Source organism: Sciurus vulgaris (genome assembly GCF_902686455.1).
Source record: "Sciurus vulgaris genome assembly, chromosome: 9".
Classification (NCBI taxonomy): Eukaryota; Metazoa; Chordata; class Mammalia; order Rodentia; family Sciuridae; genus Sciurus; species Sciurus vulgaris.
The window spans coordinates 141,050,201-141,064,510 of record NC_136469.1 but is presented as its reverse complement, the minus strand read 5'-3'; the positions used below and the strand labels follow the sequence as shown (position 1 = coordinate 141,064,510).

At 57.6% G+C, this 14,310-nt stretch overlaps 1 protein-coding gene across 5 annotated transcripts in view; it reads right to left on the bottom strand.

Annotated features, from left to right (window-relative positions):
• STK32B (serine/threonine kinase 32B) overlaps positions 1 to 14,310 on the bottom strand; it is a 293,670-nt gene that overhangs the window by 175,869 nt on the left and 103,491 nt on the right. For all 5 annotated transcript variants that reach the window (XM_079154359.1, XM_079154357.1, XM_079154360.1 and 2 more), the window contains exon 3: positions 8,668 to 8,819. In XM_079154359.1, coding sequence (XP_079010485.1) covers positions 8,668 to 8,819 — 152 coding nt within the window. The remainder of the gene's footprint in view (positions 1 to 8,667; positions 8,820 to 14,310) is intronic.

The following is a 14,310-nucleotide window of genomic DNA, read 5'->3' as shown; positions in this document are numbered from 1 at the left end:
GCAATGGTCCCTGGTGGTGGGTTTCCAAGAAAATATCATGTTGGACACAGGACCTCAAATATGAGAGATGCTGTCATTTACTACCTTCCTCAGACTGCTCCCCCAAGACAAGCACAAGTGGCTGTGCACAGCAAAGGGGCTTCCTGACAGCAGACCCCACCTCTATCCTGCTTCCTGTGTCTGCTGCTGGGTGCAAATCCTGCACCCCAGGCACAGCGGGCCCCTGGCTAGGCGTGGGGGGGAGCGGAGGGAGGACAGGTGCCATACTCTGTACCCTCCCCAGTCCCCATCATGCCTGTGCTGGCCTGGGGCACAGTAGTTAGTATGGATCTGGGATGGGAAACTTTTCTGTAACCATTCATGGCTGCCTTTGAATTTACCAGTTGCAATGTATGTTTTTATTTTATTTTTTTAAATTGTAAACAAATGGGATACGTGTTGTTTCTTTTTGTACATGGAGTAAAGGCGTACCATTTGTGTAATCATACATCTACACAGGGTAATGGTGTTTGATTCATTCTGTTATTTTTTCCTTCCCCCCACCCCTCCCACCCCTTTTCCCTCTATACAGTCCCTCCTTCCTCCATTCTTGCCCCCCTCCCACCCCCATTATGTGTCATCATCCGCTTATCAGCGAGATCATTCGTCCTTCGGTTTTTTGAGATTGGCTTATCTCACTTAGCGTGATATTCTCCAATGTCATCCATTTGCCTGCAGATGCCATAGTTCATTATCCTATGATTCTTCTTTTGATCAACTCTGCTTAAGCTGGCTGCGCCTGGGCCAAATTCTCAGCAGCCGTGGAGTGTGAAACCTCAGCTTCAGTGAAAGAAAAGACCCTGAGGCTACGGTGGTCGTCGTGACTGTGAGCACGCCCGGGACCCGCCTCCAGGTTCTGCCCAAAACACCACCACCACCAAGAGCAGGAGCTGCAGAGGCCTTGGCCTAGACACAGTCAAACCTGGACCACCAGCACATGAGAATGCAGACTGAACGGTCACCGGCCTGGTCCCTAGAGTCAACCCCAGTCCCTAAGGGACCCAAAGGCTCCAGGAGAACCAGAGAACCGTGGGTTCCGCTTACTCTGTGGCCTCAGAGTCTCCCTGGCACGTCCTTCTTAACACCTGCCGGAATGCTGAATTATTCCTAGGTCTGGAAGTGTGTGATTTTGGCCAGCACGCCAGCATTCCTGCGCTGGGGAACCAGACGCTCCAGCCAGCTGCGTCCATGTCTCTTTTGCTTTGCACATGTCACCAGCACTTACCAGTGAGTGCGTGAACCAGGGACTCTGACAGCAGCGGGGTCCTGGTGCAGCGCACCAGGGCACGAGCCAGATGCAGGGAGCACTGGGCCGTGGCTCTCAAGCCTCCCTCTGCTCAGGTGTTTCCCCTGCAGAAGGAGAAATGAAAACGCTCCCCCCGGGGCCATCACAGAACAAATGAGACCGTGCCCAAGGAAGCCTTGGCACACAGGAAGCGCTTCACCAAGGCCAGCTCTGAGGCAGCGCCATCGTCGGCCATCATCTGTGAGAGGCCGCTTCCTTTCCTTAGGTCCCTGAGCGCGCTGGCCACACAGGGCTCTCTGCATGCCTTGTGGGCATCTGTTCCTTCGATTTTCTCATCCAACAAGTACTCCCTGAGCAACTACCAGATGCCAGACGTGGGTGACGGGGACAGAGTGACAACAACGTAGGCAACAGGCAGATAAGACATTTCAACGCAGGGTGATATTTCACTGAGATCTGAAAGAGGCGAAGGGGTGCTTGCAGGTGTCCAGGCAGAGGGACCTGTGGGGAGGAGGCGGGCCTGGGTAGCCCCGTGTGGAGGTTGCCACGTGACCTGCACACCCAGAGGGTCCAGGGCCCTGCCGGCCCCATTTAATGACCCTCCCCATTAAAAAGCATCACATTCTAATGCAATTGTGGCGGCTCTTTGGGAAATGAGCTTCACCTAAAACCCAGGTGCCGCCTGCACACCCCAGCAGCAGTCACCTCCGCTGGCAAGTTCATGCACCTGGATTGTCAGAGAATCTACAGATGATCATCAATACCACGATTTCCTTGGGAGGAACTGTGATAGTGCACAGCCTCCAGCAAATGATGATTTCCATCAGTTCTTCAACCCCTGGATCTCAATGGATTTCAACCTCACAGAGCACAGGAGGGAGGGAAGTATTATCCCCATTTTACAGCTGAGGAAACTGAGGCTTCCAGGGACATGCACCCAGGAAGAGGAAGGACCATGTTCCACGCTCCTCTGTCAAGTCCCCAGTTGCCTCGCTTCCCTCTTTCATGTGGGAGAGCATTCTACTTCTGGAGGGAAAGGTCCAGGGCCTAACTTTTGATATTTTTGAGCCTCAGCTCTGGGCCTGACTCACAGAAGTTGGGTCTCCCAAGCGCATGGGTTTTGGTGTTGGATCTGGGATCCCAGAGCTGGGCTGGAGCCGGCTCACACAGGCTCTCGAGAATCCATCGCTGATTTTCAGAAACATCGTTAAGTTGGTTGTAAGAGTGAAAGAGACCACAGGGAGCGTCTGCAGCTTGCAGAAGGGCTGACGCTCACACCAGGGCTGTGCCCCCAGGCCTCCTCCCAGGGGCACTGGCTCTTGGGCATTTACAAGCTCACCACTGCTTCTCACCCCAGCGCGCGCTTCCTGGGCTCTGTAATCTTGAGTAAATATCGTAAGCCCAGGCGCTCAGCTTTTCTGCCAGGAGATAATAACGTCTGTCTTTTCAAGGTGGGTCTTAGGATTAATTGAGAGGAAATACGAAGAGAACTGGACCAGAGGTGATCAATAAACCGCACTGCCACTATATTATTAAGCATGGGAGGCACTGGACACTCCCACGGACCAAGGAGAATGCTGTTGACAGAAAGCCCCGGGGAAGGGGCGACGAGGTGCTGGCAGAGTGGGCGTGGGAAGGCGCCGTGGTGCCCAGCGGCTGCATCCCAAAGACAGCCAAGGCACCTGGCTCCTCCGCAGGGCCCTGGCAGATCCCACGGCCTCCCAAGGGGTCGCTGGTCCCCTGCTCAGCCACTTCCTCCTGGAGCCCTGCCCGTGGAGCGTGGTGCAGCCCACATGGGCCTCCGAGGGTGGGCGCAGCCTGGTACCTCCTGCCGCCCACTTGCCCAGCCCCACCCGGCTACCCTCCTCAGGTTAGCACCCCGAGCCACTGTCGAGAAAATGTGGAAATCTGACATCTTCCATGCACGAGCCGAAGCCAGCAGTGCTGCTGCACATGCTGGAATAGTCCAGGGTGACAGGAAACCCCTGGACGGGTCACTGTAACTCTTCCCTTGGGTGCTGGAGGTTACCATGGCGATGGGGATGTCACAATGGGTGCTGGGAACTGAAGATGTTACTAGTAGGAACCGACAACTCACCAGCATCCCCCTCTGCCTGTCACAGACGCACAGGAGATAGCTTGATCTCCGGGGCATGGTGGATGTGTCCCCAGGCCACCAAAGGATGGTCATCTCGAGGATGGGGTGGCTGTCCATGTAACATTGTCTTCTCACCTGCAAGCTCTGTGGGATGGTGCACAGCATCCTGCACAGCACGGGGCACGCTGCAGGCCCAGGACAGCAAGCAAGGGACTCTGCTGGGTGTCACACGCCTCCCGTACGGCCGTGAGCCAGGCGTGGTCCCCTGCCCAGGGCTCACTGCTGTGGAGAAGGGGTGAACGCAGCAGAGCTGCCCGGCACTGTGATGGGGCACAGGAGAACATTCCCGCTCGGGCTGGCTGTAGTCCCGGGAGGCTGGACACAAGCTCTGGAGGGCAGCCACCGTGCTGATGCTCTTCATCCTGGACCTTAGAAATTAGGACAGTGCCTGGTGCCATTTGGAGTCTAATAAGCGCATATGCAAAGGAAGAAGCACAGGAGTCCTCATGGTGGGCACTGACCTGCCGGGAGATGTGAGCGATGCAGGAGCAGCCAGCGAGGAGCTCTGGAGAGAGGAGCTCGCTGGGCCCTAACCCTACGCGGACCCCGCAGATCCTTGGCATGGCGGGTTCCAAGACCCAAGACGGCAGCGGGGCCAGGTGGTGGGAGGCAGGCTGCTGTAGTCTCGCGGGTTGAGTCACAGGAGGACCCTTGTCCTGAGAGAAGCGGGAACTGAGCTTTGAGCTTTGGTAAGGATTGCTCCACACAGGGCAGATGGTCTGGCCACAGCCAGGAAGGCAGGTTGGGGGCTGTGGCAACAACCAGAGCCAGAGATGAACAGCATCTGGAAACGGTGCTGCTAACAACTGGCAGTCACTGATGGAGGGCACGTGGTCCCTTTGTCAAAGGTCCCCTGGGGGCTTCCAGTCTCGGTTCTGCCCCAGCCTCTGCTGGACCCTGCTCAGCCAGAACAGCTCTGCCTTGAAATACTGCCTGCACTTCATCTTAACTGAAGATCTCAAGAGTTAGGGTTTCGCCGCTGCCTCGTACAACATCTCGAGTGGTTCTTGCTGTATGAAACATCTGTGTACCGACTTATTCCATCATCACTTACAGAAGGTTCTAGAAACATGGTTGCTATGAGAGCCCTCTACACTGATGTGGAATATCTGTTCTTACCCTAACCTGCCTGAGTTCACTCGCACAGTTGTCTTGATGGTAAAGGGTGGCAGGTGCCTCCCTCACCCAATTTCAAGCAAAACATTTTAACGCGTCCAGCAAACAGAGCCGACTAGGTAAGTGGAGATGCATTTGAACACAGGTTCTGAAAACACGGATGAACCACCTGCCTGCTGACGATCAGTCCGGGTCGCAGCCTCGCACAGCATCTCAGGACGCGTCCTGCCCAGCTTGGCTGGTCCTCTCTCCTGACGCTGGCAGAGAATGGGGGAATAGGTGGGCCTCTCTCCTGAGGACTCGAAGGTCATGTGCTCCTAACGGTGGAGATCTGCTGTGGGGGGCACCCTGCCCAGGACCTAGGGGCAGGGCCGGGTGTTGTCCCTTTGATCTGAGGAAAAGCACCATGGCAACGTTATCTGTCATTTCCATTTTACAAATGAGGAAACACACGGACAGGTGGGCTGCTGGCTCTCGAGGCTCTGCTGGTCAGTGCCGGCTGCCGCGGATGGGGCGCTACAGCTCGCCGTACCGGAGGCTGGTGCTCGAGGCCAGGGAGCCAGCTGGTTGGGCTCTGCAGGGGCCTCGCTCTGGCTCACAGTCGGCGTGAGCGTCAGGAGGCCACAGTCCTAACCAGATCAGCCCCCTTAGGACCCCAGCCAGCCAGAATGACCTCCTAGAGACCCTGTTGCAGTCACTTCAATACGGGACCTCGGGGGATGCACTTTGGTCCACAGCAGCCTCACAGCTGGCGATGGACGAGGAGGTCAGTACTGGAGGTCCCCGAGGACTAACACCCTGCCCCCGCCCACCAGGGCTCCCGTGCACATGTGCCCCTTGCGCTGGGCTTCCTCTTTCCTTCCTCCTTTGCGGTGACTGTCTTAAGCCCAGACAGCCAGACGACTCCGCGTTAGAACCCGTAGAACGCAGCACTTCCCAGCCAACTCCTGCTCCCACAGGCTCGGGAGCAGGGGCCATTCATCCTACAGGAGCAAAATCATCATGAAAACTAATCAGTGCTGGGCCTTGGTCCGCGCCAGGTCCAGAGCGCGTCAGCGGGAGAGAAGGATGGGAGGCCAGCCCTCGGATCCCCAAGGCTGCCATAATTCACCCTCCGTGAAACGCGCTCAAGAGCCGACGGGTAATTAATATAAGGCACTGGTGTCCTGATGAACCCAGGGAGCAATCCCACAGTGTCCCTGCAGCAGGGGCGAGAGAGGCCGCAGAGAGAAGCCTGCAGGAGGGTCTGCGCAGGGAGGAGGCGGGATGGGCACAGGGTCAAAGGCCCCGAGGCCCATGGTCTGGGTTGGAGTCCCATATCCTCCCCTTATGAGTGCTGTGGCTCAGTTGCCCCATCTGCACAATGGGACCAGTTCTCGTAGGATTACAGGAAAGGACTGGGGCAGCTGGGAGGATGGAGAAGGCTGAGACGCACACCACGTTTCCAGCAAAGGCCGGTGGGCTCTTCCCCGAGACTACAGACAGCACGGCCAGGTGAGGGCCTTGAGTTTGGGTGGCACATTGTCTGGCGCAGGGAGTGACAAGCTGCTGAGAGACCAGTGGCGTGTCTGGGAAATGGGCAGCTGCTGCAGAGGCCCCGTGCAGGGCACCGGGGAGGAGAGCAGGGCCACGCACGTGGCCCACAGGGGCTCTGCTAGTTCTCCCCTGGAAACAGCTCTGCACTTCCCTCTGGAGACCCGCTTCCCTGCAGTCTGCTCACGACACTCGGGGCCACCCTCCTGCCCCTCCTCCCCAGGAATGGGCACTGATCCACCCAGGCCAGTCAGGGCCTCAGGCTCTGTGGAGGCTGCACAGCCACCTCTGGGGCCAGCCGTGGCTCTGACAGCCAAGCTAACGCGGGCAACAGCAGAGAGGTGAGGTCAGCGTGGGTCCAGGCTTGGCTATGAGAGCCAAGAGATTTCCTGTGTGCTCAGGCAAGTCCAAGTTTCTTTCCCTGTGACCAAATCAATCCTGACCCTACAGCAATGAGAGTCAGTACCGACCAGAGGGTTGATGATAGCGTGATAGGCATTGTCTGCCTGTGTGTCTGCATCTACCTACCTGTCTACCTAGAAGCTATTTACCAGCTCTCCCATCGATCCATGTACCTAGCAGCTATTCACCTATCACATATCTACCATGTGTGTATCACATGTTGATCTGACACCCAATACATATATATATATACACACATACACACATTTATGTCCTCGCGAAGTGAACAATATTTTCATTTATGAAACATACACTTTCATGGCTTTTCTTCTGGTAAAATTCTCAAAACAGTCCTTGCAGTAAACAGGGTGTCAGCATGTCCATCAGCAAGGGAAGACAACAAGGCCCAGAGAGTTTGGAGGTGACCCACGTCAAGCAATGGGCTCACTACTTCCTTCTAATGGCAGGAGCCCTGTGCCCTAGAGACCCACATTTACAGAGACACTTCTTATCTACCCAGCACTGTCGTTTAAGGAAAGCCACGTGTCCATCCGTGACCTCTCCTTTAGCAGGTCCCTATAAGCTCAGGTGTGCATCCCAGCTCCTGGGACCACGCTGAGGGAAAACGCTGGGCTCCAGACAGTCATCTCAGCAGAGCCTACCCTGGCAAAACCATCCGAAGGGCTTTGGGAGAGGATAAAGGTCAGATGGCTCATCATGCTTCTCCTCAGTGGAATATTATGCTGTCAATAACACATATTGTAGGAGTGTGCGGTGATGAGATAGTGCTTCTGCCAGACCTTCAATTTGAAAGAGTTAAATACAACATTGCTATTCATGTTACATGGACACCCACCATCGATATGAAAACTATGAGAAAAGGAATGAGAAAAGAATTGCGCACCCAAATTGAGCACGGTGGGATTTTGGGTAACTTACTTTCTTGAGTTTTCTTTTACTTTCCATATGCTTTCTTGTGTATTTCACCTTCTGTATATATGCTGCTTTTCTGATGAGAAATGTGTTTTTTTAAAAAAATTCTCTTGTCCAGCAATCAAAACACAAGTTATTTCCCCCGTGGCTGAGATGTTGGCTCACTGCCTGGAGTCAGGCGACCCTTCTGTCATCAGCAGACTCTGCTCTGCATAGCTAGTCTGGCTCTTCCCCGTGGAGATGCCCACGTCTGGGCACGTGCCATGGCTGCCTCAATGTGCTCAGACACAACCTGGGGTCCTTCTTATTCTCCTACCACCCAAGGCCCAAAGTGCTTGCAGGAACAGACAGCAATCAACGTCACTGGTGGCAGAGAGGAACAAGGACACGTAGATGTCCCATGGGTCACCGGGTTGCCCAAGGGTCAGTGGGTGAACTGGGCCCAGGAGGGAAGACCACTGGCTTTTGAAGCAGCCTGTCTCTGCTCCTTCCACTAAGCCAGCTCAGGGAGCCCCCCACGTGGACGCCCAGAGCCAGAGCACCTGCAGCGCTGCTTCCAAGGGGCAAGCTCGTCTTAGAACAGATCAGTAAACCAATAAGGTGGCGAGCGCTGGTAAAGGCTGTGCTGTGTCAACGCAGAGGAAGGAAGAAACCTCAGGGGTGCCCTCCCAGCCTGTGGGCCTTGCAAGGCCTGTGGCCTCCTCAACTGCACTCCAGGAATGCGTGGGAGTTGGCCGGGACCCAGGAGGAGTCCAGGACACAACTGACCACTTCGGAAAGAGGAGATGCCTGCAAAGGCGCAGAGGCAGGGAACCAGCAGCAGGGTGGGGATTCCAGGATGCAGACTTAGAGTGGAGATCATGGCCAGGGATGAGTTGGGATCAAAAGAGGGTTCTGGAAAGTGCAGCATGGCTGGCCTTATGGGCCATGGGCTCGGCACAGCCGTGCTGGGCAGCCATGCGCACGGAGGGGGACGCGGGCTCGGGCAGTCCTTGCCATCAGAGCTCTGGGGGCTCTCTAGCCGCTGGACTGCCCTGGAAGACGCTACTTGGCGTTCTCCGATCACGTGCCACGTGGTTTCTCAGGTACACAAACCTCTCCACTCTGTTCAGCCCTAATTCATCAGGTAAGAGCATCAGAGTGCGAGAGAACCACCTAGGATTCGTCAGCACACTGGGCGCCCGACCGCTCCCTCTGTGCGCCCAAGGGGCTCCGTGGGGCCCCGGGAGGCACCACTCACCACAGGTTGACCAGGAAGGGGTGCTCCAGCCCCTGCATGACCTGCAGCTCCCGGAAGACGTTGCGCACCTCGTCCCTCTCGATGCACTGCTGCTTGTTCATGTATTTCATGGCGTACATCTTCTTGGTGTCTCGCTTCTGCACGATGCACACCTGAGCAACAGCCAAAGGCGAGAGCGTTCAGGCCCATGCCTGAGGAGAGCAGGGTGACTGCGCTTCCACCCGGGGCAAGTCCGCTGGCCCAGCAGCTCCCGCCAACTGCGACCGCTCCGTGTCCTCGAGGGGCAGAGTCGGCCCAGCTTCACCCCCTTATGCAGAACTCGCACTGAGTACCAGCCACTGTCTAGGCTCTGGGGAGGAGCGTGGGGACCGGAGATAGAGGCAGAGGCTCACAGCCCTGGGGGAGGTGGGAGGGGGGACCAGGGACCGCGGCTGTCTGTGCCCAGCTGATTCCCATCGCCCTCCCCACAGCAGCGCACACCTGCCCTTCCATCCCCAGCCCCGCATTGCTTTGCTGTGGACTCCCTCTGGCTGGCAGAGCCACTTTGCAGCCCGTGAGGCCGACCAGCAAGCCAGGGAATCAGGGTATTTGGCCGTGACTGATGGGATAGGAGCATGGGTACCCCAGCTCCCTTGGCAGGAGGGAGGGTAAGTCTGAGGCTGCCGTCGGCACTGTCCCTGAGGGTCTGGGCAGACGCCCCTCACAGCTGCTCTTCCCTGGCCCCTGCTCCCTGGGGATCCCCTCGCCTCTCCAGGGCCTGCACTCCAATCCTTCCTCGGAGCTGCCTCTGGGAAGCCCTCTGGAAAGCCCAACCAAGGACCAGGCGCTGAGCAATGACCACGGCCCACAAGGTCATTGTCACTGCAGGCCAGGCCCCGTGGCCTCCATTATCCCCGCAAGTCCTGGAGAACCACAGGAGGAAGCCTCCCTTCCTCTCCAGCTGGAGGAAGCGCAGCCCGAGGCAGGAACCAGCCGAGCGGCACAAGCCTCTGCACAGTGGGCTGGGCGCAGACACTCGACCTCTACTTCCAGAGACTCCCTAATCCAAGGGCAGCCAGGGGCACGGGGACGGTGCAGAGGGCGAGGTGGAAGGGGGGAGAGCGCAGGGCCGAGGGCGCATTCTGGACAGGGGATGGCGTCCAGGCAGGTGCGGGGCCAGGAGACACCGTGAGCAGGGCTGATGTGCAGCGACAGGAGAGTGACCAGGGGCGGGGGCCAGCTCTGCCCAGCAGCCCAGAGAAGCAGGGTGCCGCCTCCCCACCTTCTCTAACGCAACCTCCAGCCAGGAAGCCTGAATGGCAGGGACACGTTGTCTCTCAGCTCAGGAGACCAAAGCCCCAGTTCAGGCCGTGGGCAGCCCACGCTCCCTCTCAAAGCTCTGGGGGAAGACCCTGGCCTGGTCCAGCACTTGCCACAATCCCTGGAACCCCATGGCTGGCAGCTGGAGAGCTTTGCTGGGCCTCCTCCCGTGTCCACTTCTGTTCCCAAACTTCCATCTTGCGAGGATACCAGCCGCATGGGCTCGGGGCCCGCCTAATCCAGTCTGAGCTACCTTAAGCAGCTACGTCATACCTTCCACTCTGCTTTCCCTGACCTTGGTCACCTTCAGTTAACTGGCCTAAACACAGTACATGGAAATTTCCAGAGAAAAATTACTCATGAAACCTAAGTTGCACCGTAAGTAGTGTGATGGAATCCCACGCTCTGAAGACCTCTGCCCAGGATGTGAACCACCCCTTGGGCCAGTGTGTCCATGTTGTATATGCTGCCTTCCCGGTGGTCACTTAGGAGCCCTCCGGTGATCAGGTGCACCATTGCAGCACCGTGTAAACGACCCTTACGTGGCAGCCAAATGCCACCTCATGTGCCTACGCCACTCGCCTTGCTTCATCCCATCACACGGGCCTCGTACCATCACTTCGTCACAAGAAGGGTGTGACAGTATAGTAAGATACTTTGAGAAAGAAATTTATAAATTAAACTATCATAGGTCTGTGTGTATAGGAAAATTAATATGCACAGTATTTGTCGGCATCTTAGAAAGTATCCCTCCTAACTATGCAGGATCCCTGTGTTTCCAGATAAGGCCACATTCTAAGGTTCCAGGAGGATGCGCCCTTGGGGACACTATCTCCACAGACAAAGGAAAGCGGGGTGTGGAAGGTCAGCGGACCTTTCTCCAGGCTCCAGACTCACGCCTAGGCACTCTGGCTCCCCAACTGCCATTTTCCCACCACCTCCTAGAGTCAAAGGTGAGTGGAAAACCACCAGCCGTGAGCCAGAGGGGCGGCACACCCGGCGAGGGCGCTCAGGCTGCCCCCCGCACCCTGGTCGCTCTTCTGTTGGAAACTGAGCCCCTCCCGACTCGGACGTGCTGTGAATTTATCCGTGGAAGATACGGACAGCAGAGAAAAGCCTGGAACACAGCTCCACCTCTGGTCCCCCTGAGCCTCCTTCGGGTGCAGCCTCCGCCGCAGCTGGTGTGAACTGAGCTGCTCACTGGAGTGAAACTGGGGAGGCCAAGGAGCAGGGAGCTGGCAGTGTGAGGGGATGATGGATGTCAACTGCATCCCAAGGTGGCAACTGGCACACGTCACCGGACCTCCAGGCAGTAAATGAGTGGCATGAGGTTGAACATCCCTGGGACTCCTGCTTCCAGAGAACTTGAAAATACAAACATGGGGAGAAGGAGGTGCCCTGTGCAAAGGCCCTGGGGAGTGGAGCAGAGGTGCAGAGCCAGCCAAGTCTGAGGGGGAGGCTGGAAGCGCCACCCACTGGAATTCTCAGCCCTGTACCCTTGGCTTCTCTCTGGCAATCTCAGGAGCTCAGCAGATGTGCAGAGGGCTCTTCACGCTGCAGAGTGAGGCTGCGATTAGAGTCAGTGGTGTCCAGAAGGAGACACCGGCGACGCTCAGTGGTCACCAAGGCAGAGGCTCCCAGGCGGGCAGCGAGGCTCTCTGCTCAGCTCAGGGGTGCTCTAGAATTGGAGTGGGCTCTTTACAAGTAGGGGAGTAAGGCTGCCGGCACCGGGTGTTGGCATGGAAGTTTGGATTTACACGTCAAGGAAGAGGAGTCTGTGGAGGGTCTTGGCCATAAGCACCGGGTGTGGCTGGGACTGTCCGTCGTTTGGGCCTGGGCCCCTCCTCTGTGAACCGAAGGCTTGCATCTGTGCCCTGGCAGGGGTCTGGGAATGCTGTTTCTCAGGAACCAGCTCAGAACCTGGCCCTGGCTCGGGGAGCCGCTGCTCCTGCTCCTCTGGCCGACGGTGAGTGGGCTGTATGCAAATCCCCACCTGTGCCCCCGCTGGCCAGGCTGACTGCGAGACAGAGAGGCCAGCAGGGAAGACAGAGCCCGAAGCCTAAGGCCTGGGAGACAAGTGTCTGTCGGGAAGACAGAGGCACGGAGGGAGGTGGCTCTGGGCCACTCTGACCCGGCCCAACCTCCACCTCTACTGCGTGACGCCAGGCAAGTCACCCTCGCCCTCTGAGTGTCAATCAGTGGAGGGAGCTTCTGTGGGAAGCTCTTCTTCACGTGAGGACACAGCCGGATTGTGAGGCAGCAGAGCCACTGCCGCGGCTGCCCACCTGTGACTGAGCACTGTGGCCATGCTCTCCGCGGGCTTACTGTCCCCACTGCAGAGGGGCCTGCAGCGCAAGCGCCCAGGCGAGTCAGGACTCTGGGATGGAGTGCATGGGTGTGGCCCAGCGTGCGGGCCACGGAGGGAGCAGCCGAGGGCTCTGGTGGAGGGACAAAGGTTGGTGTTGGGACCATCCACGGCCCCGGCCACACGTGCTCCCAGCCCCGAATCCCGTGGCCACTGTCCACCTGGAGCATCTGCTGAGGCTGGGGCATGCCTGGCCTTCGAGCTCCGGCCGGGTGATGGACGGCAAGCACACCACTGTCACCAACAGCCGCGTGGGTCTGCCCAGGGCCTGGGAACCTCAAGGTCACAGCAGGAGACCAGGCCCCACAGCAGGGCTGCCCTTTCATGGGAGATGGTGGCTAATGAGGCGGGCATGAGCAACTTGGCCAAAGCCACCACGGTGCCAACAGGCAGGCACCCAATTAGCATTCCTCATTAGCCTAATTCAATTAGGCCTCGACGCTATCATTACTAATCACAGTGTGTCGGGACAAACGAGTAAATGCCAGCTAACGTGGATTCCATTTACCCTGAAAATAGCATGTGTCAACCACACTGAGCATCAGATATTTGGGAATGGCCCCCATCTGTGGAGAGGACATCTGGTGGAGACTGAGAGCTCGCAGGGCCAGCCCGGTGGTCAGCGTCCCGACTACGGGTCCAGGGCACTGCCAACGGCAACTCCACAGCTCACTGAGACCTGCGGGCCCTGGGATTCTGTGTTTCCAACGTGCCCCAGGGAAAGTGGACGAGCAGCCAGACTTGAGAACTGCTTTGAGGGAATCTTCCAGAAACTCCTTGTCGGGCTGCAACTTCCCAGCCAACTCTGCTCAGGACTCTGACCCCCACTAGGCTCTGAGAGGAGAGACGACTGCCCAGCGCTGCCTCTGTCCTGTGGTGGTCTGAGCACTCAGGAAGAGCAGCGCCAGGCGGGGAGCACATGGGGCCAAGGGACCTGTAGGACAGAGACCCATGCCCTGCCGGGCACCTGCCAGCTCCTGCTCAGCTCTGCATCTGCACAGTGGGGCTCAGAGCAGAGCTGACTGCCCCACTCAGGAGGGTCCTGGGAATGGCTGCTAGTCCCTTCCTGTCGCTGCGCTCAAGCCCCTCGTCTACATCCGTGCTGAAGGCGCGAGCACAGAGTGTCCCAGGGACCTGTGGAAGCGGCTCAGGAAGGAACTTCCCAACTGAGGGTTGTCTGGGGTGACCCCTGATTTTATGTCAGCCAACTGGATTGCAGCGTCCAGCTATGTGGACCAACATGCCTCTGGATGTGTCTGTGAGGGACTGTGGGGACGCAATGACACTTAAATTTGGTGCACTCTGAGAAAAGTGGGTGGTCCCCTGCCCTGTGGGTGGGCCTCATCTAATCCATTGAAGGCCTGAAGAGAAGGAAAGGCTGGCCTCCCTGAGGAGGATGGAGTCCTGTGGCAGGAGCAGGTGACCTTCAGACTTGAGCCGCAGCAGCAGCTCTCGGTTGGGCCCTGGCTCAACAGTCCCCCTGCAGACTCCAGGCTGGCAGCCTCCATAACTGTGCCAGCCAAGTCCCTAAACAAGTCTCTCTACTTATGTGAACACCTTTCTGCTTCTGCTTCTCTGGGACCCTGGCTGCCACATCTGGCAACAAGCCTGCTGGGATGAGAAATCGGCACCTGAATTCTACTTCCCAGGGGCCTCAGGAGCCTCCAGGGCCAACAGGGCTGGCACCCCAAGCTCCCCACGGTCCCCTAAAGGGAGCACATAGGACCTCACACAGCAGGCACTTGACTGCAAAACACTTGTCTCCAGTCACTGTACAAGAGATGGCGCCACGGGAAGTCCCCTCCTGCCCAAGAGCGTGGCCCCGCGGAAGGCCCAGCTGAGCTGGAGGCAGCAGGCCTCCCTGCGGCAGCGAGAAACGGCCCTTCCAGGCCTCCATCTGTGAGTGGCAGCTGATTCTTGCTAGTGCTCACCTGAGATGTATTAGGACATCACAGAGATGAGGGGACAAAGACAGTGAG